The 19,404-nt window shown below is 36.1% G+C and overlaps 2 protein-coding genes across 3 annotated transcripts; one reads left to right on the top strand and one right to left on the bottom strand.

Moving 5' to 3' along the window:
• Nucleotides 1-554: 554 nt before the first annotated feature.
• On the top strand, nucleotides 555-13,196 carry EMB2411 (DNA replication helicase). The gene is made up of 34 exons (XM_068474830.2): nucleotides 555-1,186; nucleotides 1,379-1,546; nucleotides 1,629-1,838; nucleotides 2,105-2,167; nucleotides 2,367-2,576; nucleotides 2,671-2,724; nucleotides 2,808-2,869; nucleotides 3,919-4,051; nucleotides 4,187-4,297; nucleotides 4,426-4,522; nucleotides 4,678-4,760; nucleotides 4,898-4,963; nucleotides 5,441-5,596; nucleotides 5,734-5,789; nucleotides 5,913-5,970; nucleotides 6,046-6,156; nucleotides 6,259-6,315; nucleotides 7,661-7,795; nucleotides 7,906-8,145; nucleotides 9,087-9,161; nucleotides 9,346-9,467; nucleotides 9,563-9,635; nucleotides 9,729-9,833; nucleotides 9,975-10,142; nucleotides 10,398-10,467; nucleotides 10,548-10,699; nucleotides 11,106-11,183; nucleotides 11,275-11,367; nucleotides 11,449-11,586; nucleotides 12,060-12,099; nucleotides 12,191-12,264; nucleotides 12,402-12,542; nucleotides 12,669-12,788; nucleotides 12,918-13,196. The coding sequence occupies exons 1-34, from the start codon at nucleotides 728-730 to the stop codon at nucleotides 13,080-13,082; spliced, it is 4,143 nt and encodes a 1,380-aa protein (XP_068330931.2). The 5' UTR covers nucleotides 555-727; the 3' UTR covers nucleotides 13,083-13,196.
• An 803-nt stretch (nucleotides 13,197-13,999) lies between these two features.
• LOC137734772 (diaminopimelate epimerase, chloroplastic) lies at nucleotides 14,000-17,582 on the bottom strand. 2 transcript variants are annotated; one of them, XM_068474057.2, is made up of 9 exons: nucleotides 17,142-17,582; nucleotides 16,839-17,006; nucleotides 16,634-16,704; nucleotides 16,391-16,448; nucleotides 16,014-16,193; nucleotides 15,706-15,790; nucleotides 15,047-15,106; nucleotides 14,873-14,946; nucleotides 14,000-14,324 (listed from the first exon to the last, which is right to left on the bottom strand). In XM_068474057.2, the coding sequence occupies exons 1-9, from the start codon at nucleotides 17,424-17,426 to the stop codon at nucleotides 14,208-14,210; spliced, it is 1,098 nt and encodes a 365-aa protein (XP_068330158.2). In that variant the 5' UTR covers nucleotides 17,427-17,582; the 3' UTR covers nucleotides 14,000-14,207. The 2 variants fall into 2 exon arrangements, with proteins under 2 accessions (XP_068330158.2, XP_068330159.2); XM_068474058.2 differs by lacking the exon at nucleotides 16,014-16,193 and having other exon boundaries at nucleotides 17,142-17,569.
• Nucleotides 17,583-19,404: the final 1,822 nt, after the last annotated feature.

The raw sequence follows: 19,404 nt of genomic DNA, 5'->3' as shown, positions 1-19,404 counted from the left end.
GGTGCTTGGAGAATCCTTTCATCAAATCCTCAAGAAGCAAAGGAGAAAGGAAGGAGCAAAGACCCAAGGATTCAGAGAGGCAAATTTATGGAGTCTTGGAAGAAGATTGAAGAGCCTTAAATGGCTGATAACCTTGTGAACACAAGGATAAGCTTCAAAGGTATGAAGGCTCAAACTTTCTTCTTTCACTTTGATGAAAGGAGTCTTGGTTCACCACTCACTTGGCCTTGAATTTTATGGGACAAATTTGTTTTGAGTTCATGCTTTACTTTAATTATTATTTATATGCATGTGTTGCTCAAATAATCTCTACATAGTCAAATTATTTTCTCCACCAACTTTGTAATCATATAAAGTTTGATTTATTTTAATCTTAGACTAGATGTTTTTAATTAAAAACTTGCTTGAATTTAGGAGAAATGTACGTTGAAAAACGGTTATAAATAAATAATTGCGGTTATCCAACTGCCATAATCAATGACCGTCTTTGGCCATTTATCTCCACAAATTCATTTGGGCTCTCATTGAGGCCGGGTCTCTATCATCTTCATCCCAAAAGCCCCACTACACCCACTTTTCATTTTTCATTTTGGAGCCGTACGTTCATTTTGGCGGGAAAATCACAGATCAGCAGAAAGCGAAATCCAAAACCCCCAAATCACCAATCGCACTCCGAGAACTGAACCAGCAGACCAGGAACTGGAAAAGCTACCACACCATTGCTCCAATGGCTCCGAGAAAGAAACCCATTTCTTCCAACACGGCGTCGTCTAAGAAATCCAACTCGAAAGCTCAGCCGCAGCCCTCCAAGTTCGGCATCCAACATTTTTTTGAGCGCCACACCCAGAACTCTCAGAAACCCAAAGAGGTCGCCGCTTCTTCCCCTCATCAGAACCCTAAAACCCTAGCCGCCACCGTCTCTCCCACCGTTGCTCCAGTACATTCGGTTCCAAAGATCCGAAAGCCTGCTCAGATTGATGCGGGCAATGCGGTTTTAGCTTTGGTGAATGATGAAATTCAGTCGATCTCGGAATTGGGGAATAAGAATAGCATGCCGAAGTACACGCCGCCGGAGAATTTGATGGCGGCCGGAGTTGATGGTGATAAAGAGAATGTTGACGATGAGGCCTCGCCGGAGATTTCAAAGTCCAAGTCTTTAAAGCGCTTCAAGTTTTCACCTGGAATGGTAAATTCTTAGCTTCAATTTTTCACAGAAATAATTTTATTTTCATTTCTGTATTGTTTCTTATTGAAAGATAATTTCTTTATGCTACAATTGATGGAAATGCTTGTGTTTTACTTGTGAAACTTTGAGCAATGCTGATTTTATGGTATTTATTTGTGTAATTTGATTTTGGGAGTTTCGATACGGTGATAGTTGATTAAGCAGAGCCAAGATGACGGAGGTGATGAGGTAACATGGAGGATATCTCCGGTAAATGAAAGACTCCAAGCTGTTTCAAAACGCATGCCGGAGATTATTAGAGTGTTGGCTGACTCTTCAAGGCTTGAATCTTTAAGGATTAATCAGTGCTCGCAAAACAAGGCATGTTTATTTTTTAGTTTTCTCTTCATTTCCTTCTTTTTTTTGTATTGTTGTCAGTGATTAATCAATGATAAATGTACAGACTTCTCCTGTTAAAGCTGTAACGGTTGAGAAGTGGATTCCCTCACCGACACCGAATACTTCTGATAGATCGTTGGTATCCCTGAATAGGGTTGGTGTAAAAAGAGTTAAGCTAGATCAGGATATGGATAGTAATGGAGCTTTTTCAGGTATAGATAGTAGGCAGAGTCCATTCCGAACTCCACCTTCTCTACCGTACTGTCATGATAAGGTAATTGTGCTTTCAAACTGACCCAGCGTAATTATTTATGATGTTGTCTGAACTTTTAAATTCATGGAAATGGTGAAAGCAAGAAACAAGAAGAAGAAATTTGTTCTGCTGTTTTGTTTGCATCGGTCTTTTCCTATTCAATCTTTTCTCTGTCTGTACATTACAATCAATAGATAAAAAGAACATTCTTTGATATCCTTTTTCCGTCTGCTGAGTAGAGGGTGTGGAATCATCTTTTTCTGATTGACGCTGTAACTGCAATGCAGCTTGCTAATGGTGTTGAATGTAATGGAGTTTCAGATCAGCCGGGGTTGAGGCAGCATAAAAAGGTTTGGATCAATAAAATTATCTACTTGACCAAGTTTGGACCATGCTATCATACTTAGATAAAAAGCAATTAATCAGTTAATTTTCTAATCTGCAAGTTCGCTTGGACTTGACCTGTGTGGCTGGTATGTGTCAATTTTATCTTCTTCAAGCCCTGGTGTTAATTAGAAATTCTTTTGGCATATTTTTCTATTCTATTAGGCATTGCTTGAACTCTTAGATCAAGTGGAAGATGTTATTTCTGTTGAAGATTCAGTGTCTAGTGATGTGGAGGAATCTCCATTTCAAGTTGAAGATAAAAAAAGCAAGAGAATGCCTATCAGTTTGGATCACACAGTAAAAAGAGTAGAGACAGCTCTAACAGGAAAGGTTCTTCGGAAATCTTCCTATTGTAGTTTTCTTGTATTGGAGGTATGGATTACGAGTTTAGTTTCTCTTTGAGAAAGAATAGTGAATTTCTTTAAAATTGGTTAGCAACTTTTTTTGTTTTTGCTTTCTGCTATAGGTATCTGAGAAATGTGGAGATGCTGATTCATCTGGTGATCAATGCCTGTTTAAGGTTTCTAGTAAGCAAAATCTTAAATTATTACTTTTGTTCTATAGATTAGTAATGCTAATATAGATTATCCCATTGATTTGCAGGTTATAAGGTTACTAAATGAGCAAAGCGGAGAAGAGCGCTCTGTATATTTACGAGATGAGTGGTAAATTCAGGTTTTTCTTGTTTTGTAGCACTTTAATACTTTATTGGTTCTTTGGAAATTATTTTCCGGTAATGTGGCATAATACAACAATTTCTTACAAGTATTATTTAGAGTGGTTATTTTTCTCCAAAATATAAATGCACATTCTATGCGATTTCAGCTTGTTCCTGCTTGATAGGGAACTTTGTTTTAGTTCTAACTAATTCTGCGAGATGGCTCTTCATGGTTTTTCGTGGCCTCATCTTTATAGCCATTTCCACCCCTATTATTTGTGACTTGACTGTGATTAGAATTCTTCTGTAAATCTAAGGCACCAAGGTTCAGATTCTTGCTTGATTTATTGATCATCGGAGGGTCAAACTTGTAATAATGTTAAGTGGAGGAGGCCTTACATTTGTTTAAATATATTTGTATATTATCTGCAATGGATTTTTGTCCGCATTGCCCAATTACTCTCTGGATGTTTTGAGAAGGCAAGGTTGAGTTGGGTGATCCTGGCCTCTTGTGTATTTATTATTTGAGAAGCATTTTGCTCTTTTATTTTTTGGATTTTGGGTGGGTGGGGGTGGAAGAAGGCAAAAACTTTATGTGTGTTGGCTGTAATTTGGGTGGTTTGACTATAGAAAATTGGTACAATTATTGAAGATAGGCTAGGGGATGAGGTGACATCTTTATGATCCTTAGTATCCTCCCTTTTTAGGAACATTCCTTATAATATTCTTCATCTCGATTGCATGCAGGAGCTGTGAGTTAATCTTAGTTTTGACCATTTGCAGTCAAAGTTTGTATTTTAATTTGGATGTAATAGGCTACGTTTGTGTATTTTTGGCCTAGATTGTGGACCTCTGGTGAGATTAAATTATTTAACTTTACCATAATATCTTTGTTTTCTTCATTAAATATTAGTGTCTTAGAGATTCGTACATTTGGGGTGAAATTGAATGCTCTTGGTTTGCCAACAAGACTAGTACATTAAAATTCAAATTCTTCTTGATTTCAAAATATGATTTTTAATAATGTCGCTCTCCTATTCTCCATTATTTTCTCAGGTTGTACAGTGTCATTGCTCCTGGAGATTCTGTCAATGTTATTGGCGAATTTGATAACCAAGGACAGTGTCATGTGGATCGTCACAATAATTTTATAATTGTTCATCCAGATGTTTTGGTGTCTGGAACTAGGGTACTACTTCCTGCTTGTTCATTTATCCTTTACATGTTGTTGACATTGTTTTTGTTATGATTTCTCTGATATTTTGTCATTAGTTTTGTAGTTATTGTTGCCCTACTTGATCCTAATAATTTGAAACACTTTTAGGTTACAGCTAGCTTCATTTGCCCTAGGCGAACTGTCCTGGATGAAAGGCTAAAATCCAATGAGCATTCAACTGCAGCACTAAGTGGTACAATATTGCATCGAGTTTTTGAGGTATCAAAACCACTCTATGACCTTGTAAACTTTTTAATGTATATGGATAGTGTCATGCATCTTTTTCCCAAGAAATAATTTGTAATAATTGCTCATCTATATCGTGTAAAATTTCTTTGTTTCTGTAGGCTGGACTTATGAAGGAGATACCTACAGTAACTTTCTTGGAGGAACGCACAAGAACGGTGCTCCAGAAAAACCTTGAGAACTTGTATGCTTGTGGAGGTTAGAATTTTTTAGATTCTACTTTGAAATAATTTCTGATTTCTATGTCATCATCATTCAGGTTAGTTTGAGTGGGACTAGTTTTCCTAACATTTCATTGGTCAGTTTTATGGATCTTAGTCAAGCTTCTCTTCCCTTTCATGTGGATTTTGCAGTGAACGAAAATGATATGTACAAAACATTGATCGAGGCTGTCCCCCCAATATTGAATTGGGTTAACCTCTTCAAAAATTCCCAGGTGCGGCCATTTTGTTTATATTGATTTTTTTTTTCTTTCTATTTTCACAATTCAGGTGAAGAATTGTTTGACATTTTGCACCTTAAAGCAACAGTAGAGAGTAGGGCTATATTCTGAGGGTAATGGTATTGTGGCAGGGTTCAAAAGCTCCTTCTGTTGATTTTGGATCTGACATTGGCGTCAAAAAGGTCAAATTATCTGAGGCAAGGCATCACACTTGGTCTATTTGTAGATAATTGGTTGTTCTATGTTATATATTTTTTGCATCCGTAGATATGTTTTCATTGTATCTACTTGTTTAAAGATCATTTACATGGGATTCATGCGCCATACCCAATCTGGAAGCCTGCATGAATCGGTAGCTTTGTGAGTTTGAAAGTTGACTGGTTTTCCTATTACTGCAAAGTATTTTTCATTGCATGCACCCTCCTGAGTTTGAAAATTGTCTTCTTATACTGTAAAATATTTTTCTTGCAAGTAAATGCATCTATATGATGATGGGCGTTCAAATGTTTTCTTCTATATGTATCTGCCGGTCGAAGGCATACATGGTTAGATGAAGTTTGTGTTTGTAAACATGGTCCTAGTTTTCAATTGTATGTTATGTGCTATTCCGTAAGTCACATGTACTCATTTCAGGAACAACAATAGGTCATCTGTGAACTTTGTCTATTCTGTAGGTAATTGATATTGAGGAGATGGCCTGGGCTCCAAAATATGGTCTGAAAGGCCAGATTGATGCTTCTGTCAGAGTGAAAGTTGAATCTAACAGTGGTGAATCTCATGAAAAGGTCATGCCTTTAGAGTTCAAAAGTGGGAAAGTACCAAAGGGCCAGGCAAGAATAATGTCTTTACTAGTTCACTTAAACTTGTCTAGAATGATATTAAACTTGAGTCATGTTTGTCATTGTATTAACTTATGTTGCTTAAAGTTTCTCTTTTGAATTTTGGGTCATGGTTGTTATATGTGCAGTCGTCTATGGAGCATAGTGCCCAAGTGATCTTATACACTCTCCTCATGTCGGACAGGTACTTATAGTTTTATTCATCTCTATTTTTTTGGTTTCCACAGGGTCCAGGCCTTTGTACAAGTCAATATTGATATCTTTTGAGAAAACTTTATTTAATTTGGTATGCTTCTCTTGTATTCAGGTACCAGAAGCATGTCGATACTGGTCTCCTATGTTATCTGCAGTCAGATCAGACACAGGTAGTACGGAATGCACCTGCATCATGTATTTATGTAGTCTTAAATGAATTTATCTTAATAAAATAAATTAAACAGGGGATTGTTGCTAGAAGATCTGACCTGGTTGGTCTAATCATGCGACGTAATGAACTTGCAAATGATATCCTCAAGGCATCACAAACACAAGTACTGCCCCCAATGTTACAGGTATGACGGTTGTTGTAGTATGAACAATTTTTTTTTCCGGAGAACTCTTTACTGGGCAGATATTTTAGATTCTTTCTGTTTTTGTTCTTGTTCGTGCTGTAGTGTCGGAGCATTTGCGGAAGTTGCCGCCATCTAAATGTTTGTACTGTCTATCACAAGGTATTTTCTATTTATTCTTGTAATGTTTTGTCAAAGCGTGGATAGTCATTACTAACTAGGAGAGCAAACAAATTGTTCATAAATTGTTCAAGTTTGGCTCATATTCATTAATTTGAATTTTGAGCTAAAGCCAGTATTTATTTCTTCTGATCTTATTTATCTTCAGCTTGTAATCTTGCGGCCTTGTGTGTGTGTGTGTGTGTGTGTGTATTAGTTTCTCTTTGGTTTAATTGACAAAAGAACTGATGATTAATGAGATTCTTTCAAACTTTTGCCTACTCTTGTCAGCAGAAATGCAACATTGATTTCACTTTTGATTGGGACTCTGAAAAGCACTTTCCAAAAAGAATAGAAACATGGTGGTTTACTACCTACTTCAAAAGGAAAGTGATATTCACACACCCATTTTTACTCCCACACACCCTTGTTAGTCTTTGGCCATTGATCTTCTTCAATTCATTAGATCCAACAGCCAAAAATTGAGAAGGGTGTGTGAGAAGTAAAAATGGGTGTGTGGATAGCACTACCCTTCTTTTTTCTCAGTTTCCTATAAGATTTCAGTTACTGTGTACTTGATTATTCAAAATCTTAATATACTGCCTAACGCAAACAATCTGTAGATCAATTTTGTCGTGTGATATTTACATGACTGATTAGTAACCCTAACTATATTTCTTAGTATTATTTGAATCCTTGAAATCTCCATGTCATCAGTAAGTTGTTGCAACCTTTCCTGTTGACTTTTTTGCACCCCCTGCCTGCCATTGACAATATTACAATTATTTTGTTCTTTAGGCTTCTCAAGAAATTGATTGATGGAGAACCTTAGTTCTACTTTGTTTCAGTGCTACCCTTGACAATCATTAACATAACCAATCTTCAATGTTGATGGGAATGGACACTATTTTAATCCCGTTGCCATCGAGAAATTCCTGCAACGCTTTCTATATCACATCAGCTATAAGCTACTAAGAATAAGTAAATATAGCCTTCGTTCAGTTTGCAAGTCCTTCAATAGATTGTAAATAGAAAGATCACTGGATCTAGCTTCCTTTGATTGGAATTTACAATTACTAACGCCAACCCTTGCAACATATGACCGAGGGACCAATCTCCGATTTTACAGAGTTTCCACATCCCTCATGACCCATGTAAAATATTAAGTTTAAAACTAGGTTTCCCATGAAAAAAGTTGCAGTCACACAGGAAACCTCAATATAAGCAAGATATTCATTACTATAATACTATTCATACTTTAAGAAGTGTTATATCATTATTCATTACTATAATTCTATTCATACTTTAAGAAGTGTTATATCATTGGTCATCACCTTTAATTCCACAGGTACATGGTGGAAGCACAGAGAGCAGCGGATTGGCAGATTTGTTTGATTCAAATACTCGGTACCTAACAAATGCTCATGGTGTTTTCTTAAGGCTGTGGGATGGGTTGATTGATCTGGAAGCTAAAGAGATGCAGGTGCAATTTTGAAGTCACTGGTTGCAAAGTGTATAAATGTCCAACTCCTAAGTTTAGTTTATTTGATATGCTAACAACTTTTCTCTTGTTTGAAAATTTATCTGTTTCAGCTTGTAAAGAATGAAATTTGGCGGTCGCATAGCTCCAATAGTGATTATGCCACTGGTTGCCTTTCTTTTATTGTTCTTGATGGTGATTCTCGATGTTCGGCATCCGGAAGCAGATTTGTTTATCGTTTTCTGCGTAAGAATTTTCCTTCTCTCAATGGGAGGACATCTGATATAGATTTTTCAAGCGCCAGTTCTTCAAGAAAAGATATAGACTGTACACTGAAATGTGGTGACTTTGTGGTATGTTTTACTTTCATAATGTGGTTTTTGGTAGTTCACATGAAAGCTGATTGTTTGTACTAGTTTAACATAAAACTCTTACAGTAGCTGTGGATTTTATGTACTCGAAGTTGTTTCCATGGAAGACTTACTAAAGAACATGTAATGTTCATGATTCATTAATCAAGAATCTTTTTCTCTATGACTTGTACATTTTTTATTCATGACTGTTTATTGCTTTATGGATTTAGATATGCAAGATGTTCAGATATTTTGTTAAGATGTCCAGGGTAAGTAGTTATGCGTGATTGTGTTTTATGGTGACCTGTTCTTTTGATATTTGATAAACATAACAACAATTATTGGGTATTGACTTGAGACATAATAAATATTACCAATGTTACAACAAAACTTCTAGCTATGAAATCAACCTGATACGTTTCATATGTTTGTGTGTTTCTTGGTACACATGCAGGCACTTCTTGTAAATCTATCACTGTCTAGTATATACTTCAACAAAAAGGAAAATTTGAAGCCTCTTCTGCCCTCATTTCCTTCTCTCGACCAGTCTCTGGAGTTTTTTTGCTTTAGAAAAAAAAAAAAAAAATCAAATATAAGTTGGAAACAAAACTATCAAACAGTAATAAGAATCTTTTTGAAATTTATGGCTGTTTGAATTCTTTTTCTTTCTTGGATGGAATTTCTTGTTGTGCAGAATAATATTGCAATTCTTGTTTAGCTTTCCAGTCATTCCCTAAGAACCTAATCAAGTTAATAAAGTAATCAATTAATTATATTAATTCATGTTTTGGTCTTCTCAAGAAGTTGCACTTGTGCATGCATGCATGCTTTTTATATATGCAAGTTAGTTGTTGTGAGTGTGATTTTGTTTCCCCTGGTACGCTTTTTCTTTTATCCTCACTAACAATTTATTAATCACTGGTTATTGGTTTATTGTTTAGATACTTAGCAGCGAATCTGGTAATTTACCTGTTGCAAGTGGGATCATAACGGACATAAGTCAATCTCATGTTTCTGTAAGGATAATATCTGCCATGTTTCCTGTTCATCTGTACTACTGTAAGCTCAAATCTGGCGTTTTAGTGCTTACCTGACCTTTAAGCGGATGTGCTAATATAGCTGACGAATGCTACAGTGGAAAATCTTAACTTACTGATCAAATCAATTTTGTAAATTCTAATATTTTCTGCAAAACTCTAGGTTTCTTTCTCTAAGCACTTACGACTTCCTTGGAGCAATCCTTCTTCAGAGGCAAGTGATCTCCTTCAGGAGGTCTGGCGTGTTGACAAAGATGATTTTGTGACATCATTTTCAGTTATGAGGTAACACACTCCTGAACCTTTCTGAGAAATTTCCATATCCAAACTTTTAGAATACTTCTCTGACCCTGTCTAAGTTCATGCTTTTGTTGCTGAAGGTTTAACCTTGTTCAACTTTTTCTTCAAAGTACACAAGCTGCTCACCTTAGAAAGATGATTGTTGACCTGGAAGTGAGTTTTAGTGAATTGTTTTCTATCAAATTAACCATCTTTTGCTAATTCTAACTCGCTTTTTTGTTGTTAACATGTGTGGATTCTTTTTAGGCTCCTAGGTTTGACAATGGGTCTCCACTAAGCCAGGATCCAGCAATATCCTATGTCTGGTCCCAGAGAAATTTAAATGATGATCAGCGTCGAGCCATTCTCAAGGTTTTCTATACGGTTATCTTTTTTCCATAATACTTATGATTCTTCCCGCAGAAAGTCTGTACCCAGAGGCTAAATTTGTTTGACACTAATCTTTCAGTTATCTATTGAATGTGGACATTTACTAATTCAACAAATATCCAGATACTTACAGCAAAGGACTACGCTCTTATACTAGGAATGCCTGGAACGGGCAAGACATCCACCATGGTGCATGCTGTGAAAGCTCTGTTGATTAGAGGTTCATCCATTTTGCTTACGTCCTACACAAACTCCGCTGTTGATAATCTACTTGTCAAATTAAAGGCTGAGGTCATATCTCTATTTCACATCCATTGATAAGCATATTCTTTCTATTATTAGTATTATTATTATTTGTTCTTGTTCATAGCAAATTTTTTCCACCATTCAATCTAATGGGCAGCAGTTACCATTCACCATTGGGCACAAAGTTGATGTCTCTTTTCGTTCTATATTTGTGGGTGTATAGTTTACCCATTTTTGAGGTACATATCTTCTGTGAAACACTCCTTTGGGTTTTTTTGTATTGAATTTAAAGCATGGCAGGATATTGATTTTATAAGAATTGGAAGACATGAAGCTGTGCATGAAGAAATTCGAGGCCATTGCTTCTCAGGTCAGATTTTAAACTATTGAGAGAATTTTCTTCAGTATCTCACTTAATTCTCAACATATTAACGGTGGTTTCTGTGACAGAGATGAACATTCAAACTGTGGAAGGCATTAAGTTAATATTAGACCAAGTCAAGGTGGTTGCCGTTACATGCTTGGGGATCACCAGCCCCTTGCTTTCCAATAAGAGATTTGATGTATGCATCATGGATGAAGCTGGACAGACCACCCTTCCAGTACGTACACTTTCTGATGGATATCTTGACCTGCAGTTATTGTTTATGTAACTAGAGGCAGATGTATATTAAGCTATACCATGGAGAAAGTTAGCAAATATGTCGTGAAGACCAAAATGTAGTACTTAATGATTTGGTAGTTAATTCATTGTCAGTGGTTAAGTTGAACTCATCGAATTATCTTTCCCTGATGTTATGTCCTGTTGCAAGTATAGATTTATAATAAAGTAAAAAATCTATCTAATGTTATTTTGTGTGTTAATTAGTCGGAATTGCGCTTAGATGGGTTGAATTTATATTCTCTCTTTTAGGATTTTGTTTATCTTTAAATGAAAGTTGAAGTCACTTGTTTATTCAGAACCTTATCAAAGGCAGTGGATTCATGAGCAATTTTCTGTTGTAACAGGTATCTCTTGGGCCTCTGATGTTTGCTTCAAAGTTTGTCCTGGTTGGCGATCATTATCAATTACCTCCTCTGGTCAAGGTGTATATCACTGCATGCCTGTAGGGTTCTAATTGGTTGTCACGCTCTGAACTGTGGCTTAATGAAATGCCCTATGCTTTTTTATTTCCAGAGTACGGAGGCTCGAGAAAATGGAATGGGGGTAAGCTTGTTTTGCAGGCTTTCAGAAGCGCATCCTCAGGCAATTTCAGCCTTGCAAAGCCAGGTTATTATATTCATTTGCTATTGTATATAAATTTTGGCACTCTTCTGTAGAAGTGATATTTACCGAACTGTTTGCATCCAGTACCGTATGTGTCGAGGCATTATGGAACTGTCAAATGCCTTGATTTATGGTGATCGATTGCGTTGTGGCTCTCCTGAAATAGAAAATGCCAAACTCAAGGTTTCAAGTTCAATATCTCATTCATTTTGGATACAGGAGGTAAGAGCAATTTTCAAGGGAATCCCATATTTCTATTGAAATGTATAAGTTTATTCATGATGTGCACTTGCATAAAGAAGTATACCTATATCCTTGTTTGTTCTACTCATAAGCGGTAGTAGTAGATACATTTGATAACAAAATTCTCATTCAGTTTATAGCACCTTTCTTCCGGATAAATCCATACAGGTTATCTTCCGTGTCATGTTGTGGGCATTGGAAACTATGATATATCATGTAAAAGAATTATGACTTGATGTTCATTACAACCGGTTAGCATGTTTAAAAATTAGATTGTGCTTAGGGAAAACCGATTTCCAATTTGGTTGAATTCTTGATGATATGATTTTGTCACAGATTGGATTCAAGTGAATTGTTTCACATTTTATGGCTTGTCGAAAACTTGTGCAATGAAATTGTGGTTTTGTTCAAACTTTGATGCATTTTTCATGTGTTTTAAAACTTGGTTGCAGGTTATAAACCCAAGCAAGCCAGTTATATTTATTAATACAGGTTTGTTGAAGTACTATTATCTGTTTTACATAATCTGTTCTTCTATATAAGCAGTGTTGGTTGTTTAATATAATCACTTTTCGGAATGTAGATTCTTTACCTGCTTTTGAGGCAAAGGATCACAAGATTGTGAGTAACCCGACAGAAGCTAACATAATTGTACAGGTTAGATCTTCGCTTGAATATATATATATATACATAACGCAATCATCCTTTTTCCCCAAGAAAATATTTTTTCTGATCTAATGCAAACCGTTGAAGTAGCTTGTTTTAGGTAAATAAAAATTTCATTTTGCTTTTAGGTTGTGGAGGGACTAGTCAAGAGTGGAATAAAGGGGGAAGATATTGGTGTCATTACCCCATATAACTCCCAGGCTGAGATCATCCGGCTTGCCCTCAGCCGCCTGACCTCTGTCGAGATACATACCATTGACAAATACCAGGTCTGGGTGAAGGATTTCATTTTCTATGCCGATGTTATTGTTTTCTTTGTCTAACTATTCATATCTTTGAAAGCAGAAGGATGACATGGTTATATCTAATTTCAATTGTCCTTGTTTTTTATCCAGGGAAGAGACAAGGATTGTATACTAGTGTCCTTCGTTAGGTCAACGGAAAATCCCACGAATTGCTCCTCCTCGCTGCTTGGAGACTGGCATAGGATTAATGTAGCTCTCACTCGTGCCAAGGTAAGAATCACATGAGTTTGGCCTTCTCATTCGATCATGTTCTGATGTGAATTTGGAGATTTTCTTAAGTTTTCGTAGTGACCAAACTGAGTAACATGTTTTTCGTTTGATTTTGGTTTGCTTATGTAGAAAAAGTTGGTAATGGTTGGATCGTGCAAAACCCTATCGAATGTTGTGCTGTTGAAGCTTCTTATCGAGCAAGTTGAACAACAGTCGGGCATCTTAAATGTATCGAACAAGGATATTAAGTTTAAAGGAGAGTTAAAGAGATGCTCTCAGGCTCAGGCAAGATAGATGATTGATTAGTGGCTGTACATATGCTGCTGATGTATCTGTAGTAAGCTTGAAAGTTGTAGAAACATCACTCTCTCTCTGAGGCATTTTTTCAAGATTTAGAATTATAGGCCACTCGACGCCTCCATGATTGCTCAAACCGCCACTTAACGCCTCCATGTTTGCTCAAACCGCCCGTGAATATGCTCGGAAACCACCTCTAAATTCCAAAAACTTGGGGTAAAGCCCTGGTATTTCTCTCCAGCATCAGCACAAAAATGATCATGTCAAATCTCTTTTCGTGTTCTAGTCACGTACATTACACATCCCTCAAGCACAACATTCTCATTTGAAATCTTAAGCTGCAAATTCTTTAATTTTACTCTTTCCCTCGGACTCTTCAATGCAACAGGGTCCCTCTCTTACCCATGTGCGAGTGAGTGAGTCTACAGCATAATTCTAAACTAAAAGTAGCCAACGAGGTTGGCTTTGTTGGTAAGGTCACTACCTTGTCTGTTGCCCCACTAAGGTTTGAGTCTTGCTGCCAGCAATCTTTGTTGATGCGCAATCTGAAAATTCCTACGTAAATCCATTCATGTGACAGCTGGCAGTTAGGTGCCACGCGTAAGTCATTCCAGCTTGAGGTTGTGAGTATACCCTAGCATTGGTGGTGAGAGTAATCAATCTTCCCCTAAACTTTTAAGTTTTTTAAAAAAAAAAAATGCAAAATAAAAGTGTAAGTGGAGTGGATTCTGAGTTCGATTCTTTCTTTCCCCATCACTTGTATCCGTGGTGGAGTGCATCCGATCTCCTAAGCTATCATTTTACTTTATACAAATGATATTCTAAGTTGCAGAGAGGAAAATTCAAACGCAGGTGCATAAAGAGAGCATATCTCCTACACCCACGTATGCCCCAACCATCACTTAGAAGTCAGATTTTATAAGGCAAACACAGATGAAGAGTATTTGACTATGAAGACAATACGATGTAACTGGAGGGGCACACCTATCATAAGGCAAATACAGATGACGTTTTTTATGTCTCCAACAGTTTCTTTCACTTGCAATTCTCCAAAATTCAGGTGAATTTCAGTTACAAAATCTATCTTCATTCTCCACACAAGCACAATAGTAGTGAAAACAATCATAGAGGCACTGATCCGTAAAATACGACTTCAGCTGGGCCTGTCATGTAGATGTGATTGTTCTCCTCTCTCCACTCAATCTGCAATGGCCCCCCCGGTAGATCAACCGTGCAGTTCTATGTCCAAAAGATAAGCATACAAAAAGATGAGCAAAGAGGAAAGCAAGTAAAAAAACTAGGGTAACGATTTAACGATAAAGCAACAGGTAAAAAAAGAAGAAATTTTCTGATTTAGTAATTTGATTGAAATGACATGGATAGAGACAGACAACATTCACTTCTCAACAAATTATATCCGTACTTAAGTATTATTAAAGTTGGGAAGTAAAATGTTGCGCACTAAACTTTCCTCACATTATCTTTATAAAATCATGTGGCTTTTGCATGGAGGGTACGGCTTATAGTTATGGGCAGCTTATCACGCTTCTAAAATTGACCAACGTAACGTGACAATGTAACACATAGTGATGTGGATTCATAAGATTACTGAAACTATAAGTATAGTATGTATAGCATTACTCTTCTGTCTTAAAATTGAACACTAAAAACTGATAGACGAAAGGGGAATAGTTTCATTTTCTTGTGAAATAGATAAACCATCTATATTAATTTTTTATTTTTTTTTAATATATCCAACATAAAAAAAGAAGAAAGCCAAAACTCACTCGCTCAGCACGACCCTCAAGAACTGCGGCAACCACTACAGCACAAGCTCCAGTTCCGCAAGCAAGTGTTGCTCCTATAATGCAAAATAATTATACTTCCCATTAAAACAAACTCAAATGGTCTCGATATCAGATTACAGTATAATAACTTCTTTTGGTTGCAACAGAACTAACCTGCTCCACGCTCCCAAACACGCATCTTTAGGTGCGAACGAGTGAAAACTTGCACAAATTCTGTCCATCAGAATCAAATCAGAGTTGTGAATACAAAATATGCTTAAGAATAATTACAAAATTTGAGACTTTAACGTTCACGAGACAGGAACAAAGGATCAAACAAGTTTGACTGAACAAATAATTTATTAACTGTATTTCAATATGCTAAGTGAGAGTGAGACAGAAGCTTGAAGCACCCATTACCATATTTGGATAGATATTTTATCACATAATTTCTTTACAAATTTGAGGCATTTCAGACCATAGAAGTTCTGAGTAGTGTTTCCAATAAATATACCAATCTAATTTTGTAAATTCAAAAAAAAATGTGTCACACAAATTTTTGAGTACATCCTTTTCAACTTATATCTCAAAATGGCCACCACCAGTAAGAAATATACCAACAATTTTAAACCGAAAGATATCAGAAATTTCAAAGTTCAAAGTAATGCACTGTCAATCTTCATTCACTGTCAAAAGGTGTAAGCAATGGACAATCACCAAAGAAGAAAAAACCCATGATCTGTAGCATGTAAACTGTGGTCTTACACAAACAATATGCCAACTCTAACTGCTTCCAGAAACAAAAGCATGTCCGTAGACAAATAAATTCTAACCTGTGTTAGTTCGTGCTGGAAACACCTCATGATTCTCAAACTTGGGGCCAATTTCAGCCAACTTCAATTCATCAACCTTCAAATTCTGTTCAATTCCAACAAAAAGCAACAAGTCACAGGCAGAAATGACGGATATTTCTGGGGGTAGTCCTTCTAGGAAAGTTTCAATGATTTGAAAAGGACGTCATATGCTGGACTGGAAGAAACTATTAATCAATTATAAACAAAAATTTGGCTTTATTACGCCCAGATTAGGTCATTCATTTGAGCAGAGTGAATATCTCTCAAATTATTCCAGCAATAATTACCTGGCCTCCTTCTGTACCAAAAGTTATGCAATGAGGATTTCCCATACTAACACAGGTTACATTCCAGGTTACTCCATCCACATTCAGACCCAACTTAACGACGGATTGATCTTTGTTTGCAGGCAGTCTTGTAGGTACGTCTGAAGCCTTAAGAATTGGTTCCCCCATATCAACTTTAACCTGTAATTCTTAATGTCTGCTAAAGTGAAGATGAACATCCAATATATAACGCATGACGGAGCACCAGAGCAACAATGGACATTGTTACAATATTTCATAAGTCACATCACATGCTTTGCAAAATGTTTGATGTGCTCAAAGCATCTCAATCTGAAATAGTTTATTTGAACTGAAACATAATACAAACAAGAATTTACCTTCCCATCTTCTTGAATTTCCGGAACAATTAGACCAGCACCAGTATGTACCTTAAAGCTGCAATTGTTCACACAGACTGTTGTTTTCAGAAATTTACACACCTATCACTTATCAGTGCAACACTGAATAGATATTTATTTTCAATGTTAAATGCAACAAAAACTAAAGCAAACAATTTAATATATAACCAAGCATTGATAAACGAAAATGTTTATCAGTATATGGAACCAGCTTTACCATACCTATGCCGTCCCTGCAAATTCTCGAGCTCGGCAAGGAATCTGGCAAAACACCGGACTCCATTACCACACATCTACAAAACACAATTTAATATCCAATTTCACAAGTTTGAAACACCAATACTACCATTCAATACAATGCAGCAATCAACTATCCACATAAAATTTAAAGCATAGAAAACACAAATTTTCGGGACATACAAGTCACCTCGGGCTCGCTCCCATCAGAATTGTAAATCCTCATTGTATAATCAGTGCCGTTGATGCCCGGCAGCGCGAAGATCACTCCGTCGGCGCCAATCCCAAAGTTCCGATCACACAGCTTCGCCGCCAGCTCCGGACTGATTTTAGGCTCCGAAGAATCTCTGTTATCAACCTATCACTCACAAAACCAAAAAGAAAACTCAAAATCCAAACAGCGTATCGATAACATCTAACCATAACTTCTTCTCAGCTAATTAAGTTGAAGATTTTGAAAAAAAAATTCCAACATTTCAGAGAAATTGAATACCAGGATGAAGTCGTTGCCGAGGCCGTGGTACTTGACGAAGTGGAGGAATCCGGCTTCTATGCGGTCGAGAAAGAAGGCGGGGGAGGCCTTCTCGACGGCTTCCACGCTCATGGAACATGATACCGCCGACTCGCGAAGACTAGTAGCTCGCGGCGAGGCAGCTGCATGGAAAGAGTTGAGCTTTAGAATCGGAGAAGAAGCTCGAAGAGAGGCGGTGAAGAATGTGAGGGAGCGGCGAGTTGGGGAGGTGAGGTGCAGTGAGATGGCGGCGGCTATGGCTCCCATGACTCGGTGGTCGGCGCAGACGCTGTAAACGGAACTAGATGTTTGTTGTTTGCTTGCTGTTGGGTCGTAGGGCAATGTGTTCAATTCAACGTATGCATGAAGAAAGTTAATGGTCCCAAATTTCTAAACCAAAGTGGCCCTAGGTTGTCAAGCCGCGTAGGTTTGAATTCTGTCTGGGCTATATATTAAACTAAACATACACTCATTTTGAAAATTTAATCAAGCATTTTTCTAAAATTTTAGTTATTAATTTTAGTTTTTCACACAAGTTTATTTTGTTTAGAATTTTAGTTTTTCACGACTTTTTCTAGACATTTCGTTTTTTCCCCCCTCTCATCCCTATATTTATGCTTTTATTATCCATCTTTGTACATTTTTTTTTATTGTTTGTTATAATTTTACTTTTTTTTTTTTTTTTTTTTGTGAATATAGTAAAATATTTATATAAAAAAAAATGTCAGATTTTATTATTTAGAAGACCCAACACATAATAAAGATTTGTTTGATTATATAGCTACATCTAGTTACCTATAATATGGACACATTTAGTTTTATAGTGGATTTGATTTTTTGTATTTATCGGTACGTTTGGAATGTAAATGTACCAAAAGAGTTATCAGATAGAGACATTTGGTTTTGTGGTACATTTGTGATTTTTTGTTTATTTGATCTTTTGGTAAATTCAGAATCTAAACGTATCAAAATGGTTACCTGACAATGGGCACATTTGAAATCTAAACGTATCAAAAAGGTTACATAACAATGGGTACATTTGGTTTTATGATACATTTGGTTTCTCGGTACATTTGAAATTTAAATGTACCAAAAGTCGATACTTTTGTTCTCAAATGTACCATAATTTTTAAGTATATTTTTTATATATCTATACGTGAAAAAATATATATTGAAGACTTTTTATTGAGACATTTTTAATAGAAAGAGATTTTTTTTTTAAATGCTGATAATAAGGTAATGAGGAATTAGTTAGTTAATTTTTTATTTTATTTTATTAAAAAATGTCATTTAATGTGTAGAAGGGGATTGACGAAATTAAATTCCTGTATTGTAAGCAATTAGTTGCTAAGTTACCTTATGCCTCTATATAAATGCATTTAAATTAATGACATGGAAATTAAATAAACAGAAAATTATTGAGGTGGCAATTGATTAAAGCACCTTAATCAAATCTTTAAAAGGAATGAATGTTTAATCTAACAACTATAGAAAAGATGTAGGACATTCTAATTTACAAAATCTATCGTTTGATACAAAAAAAAAAAAAAATCTAAACCAAAAATTTGGTTAAAAATTTCGTCTTTCTAACATGATTTAGGTTTAGGATTCATCGGTTTTTCCTTACAATTTGGCTTGGCTTATACTCACTGTAAATCCTCATTTTATTATTAGTAAAGAGGATGAGAAAATTCGAAATTATTACAATAATTTAAGGAAAGAGAAGTTTTGAACTCGAGCTTATGGGTAGAAAGTAGAAACCGACATTACTGTATTATGGTAATTAATATCAAATCAACAGTACTAAATTAAAAAAATTGATACGTAATTTACATATATAAATGTACATATTTAATAACTCGGTTCGGTTCGATCCCAGTTTTGGGTTGTGGTCAACTAGGTTTATTTTCGGTTTTTTCTCATAGTCTGATTCGGTTTCTCAATTCGTCGGTTTTTTTTCCCACCCCTAGACTACAGGTAGCATATTGTGCTAGGTAGCAATGAGTTTAACAGTGAAGTTCCTTCAAACTCAATAATTTTCAAGGATGTTAGGGTTCTCACTATAAGTCGGGAAGGATTTTCATCACACAGATATACCATCATTGTGGCGTCCAATGCTAATAACACAACCTTAAAAATTGGAGACTTTTCTAAATTTCTAACTTGAGGCTGTTTTACTTGAATTCTAAGATGATTTTCTTCCTTTGAAATTCCAAAATGAGCTTAAAATTCAAAAGATAATGCG

This window comes from Pyrus communis, chromosome 7 (genome assembly GCF_041283825.1).
Source record: "Pyrus communis isolate YQ-2024b chromosome 7, ASM4128382v1, whole genome shotgun sequence".
Taxonomy (NCBI): domain Eukaryota; kingdom Viridiplantae; phylum Streptophyta; class Magnoliopsida; order Rosales; family Rosaceae; genus Pyrus; species Pyrus communis.
The sequence above is the reverse complement of the archived record's forward strand: the minus strand, read 5'-3'. Positions and strand labels throughout refer to the sequence as shown.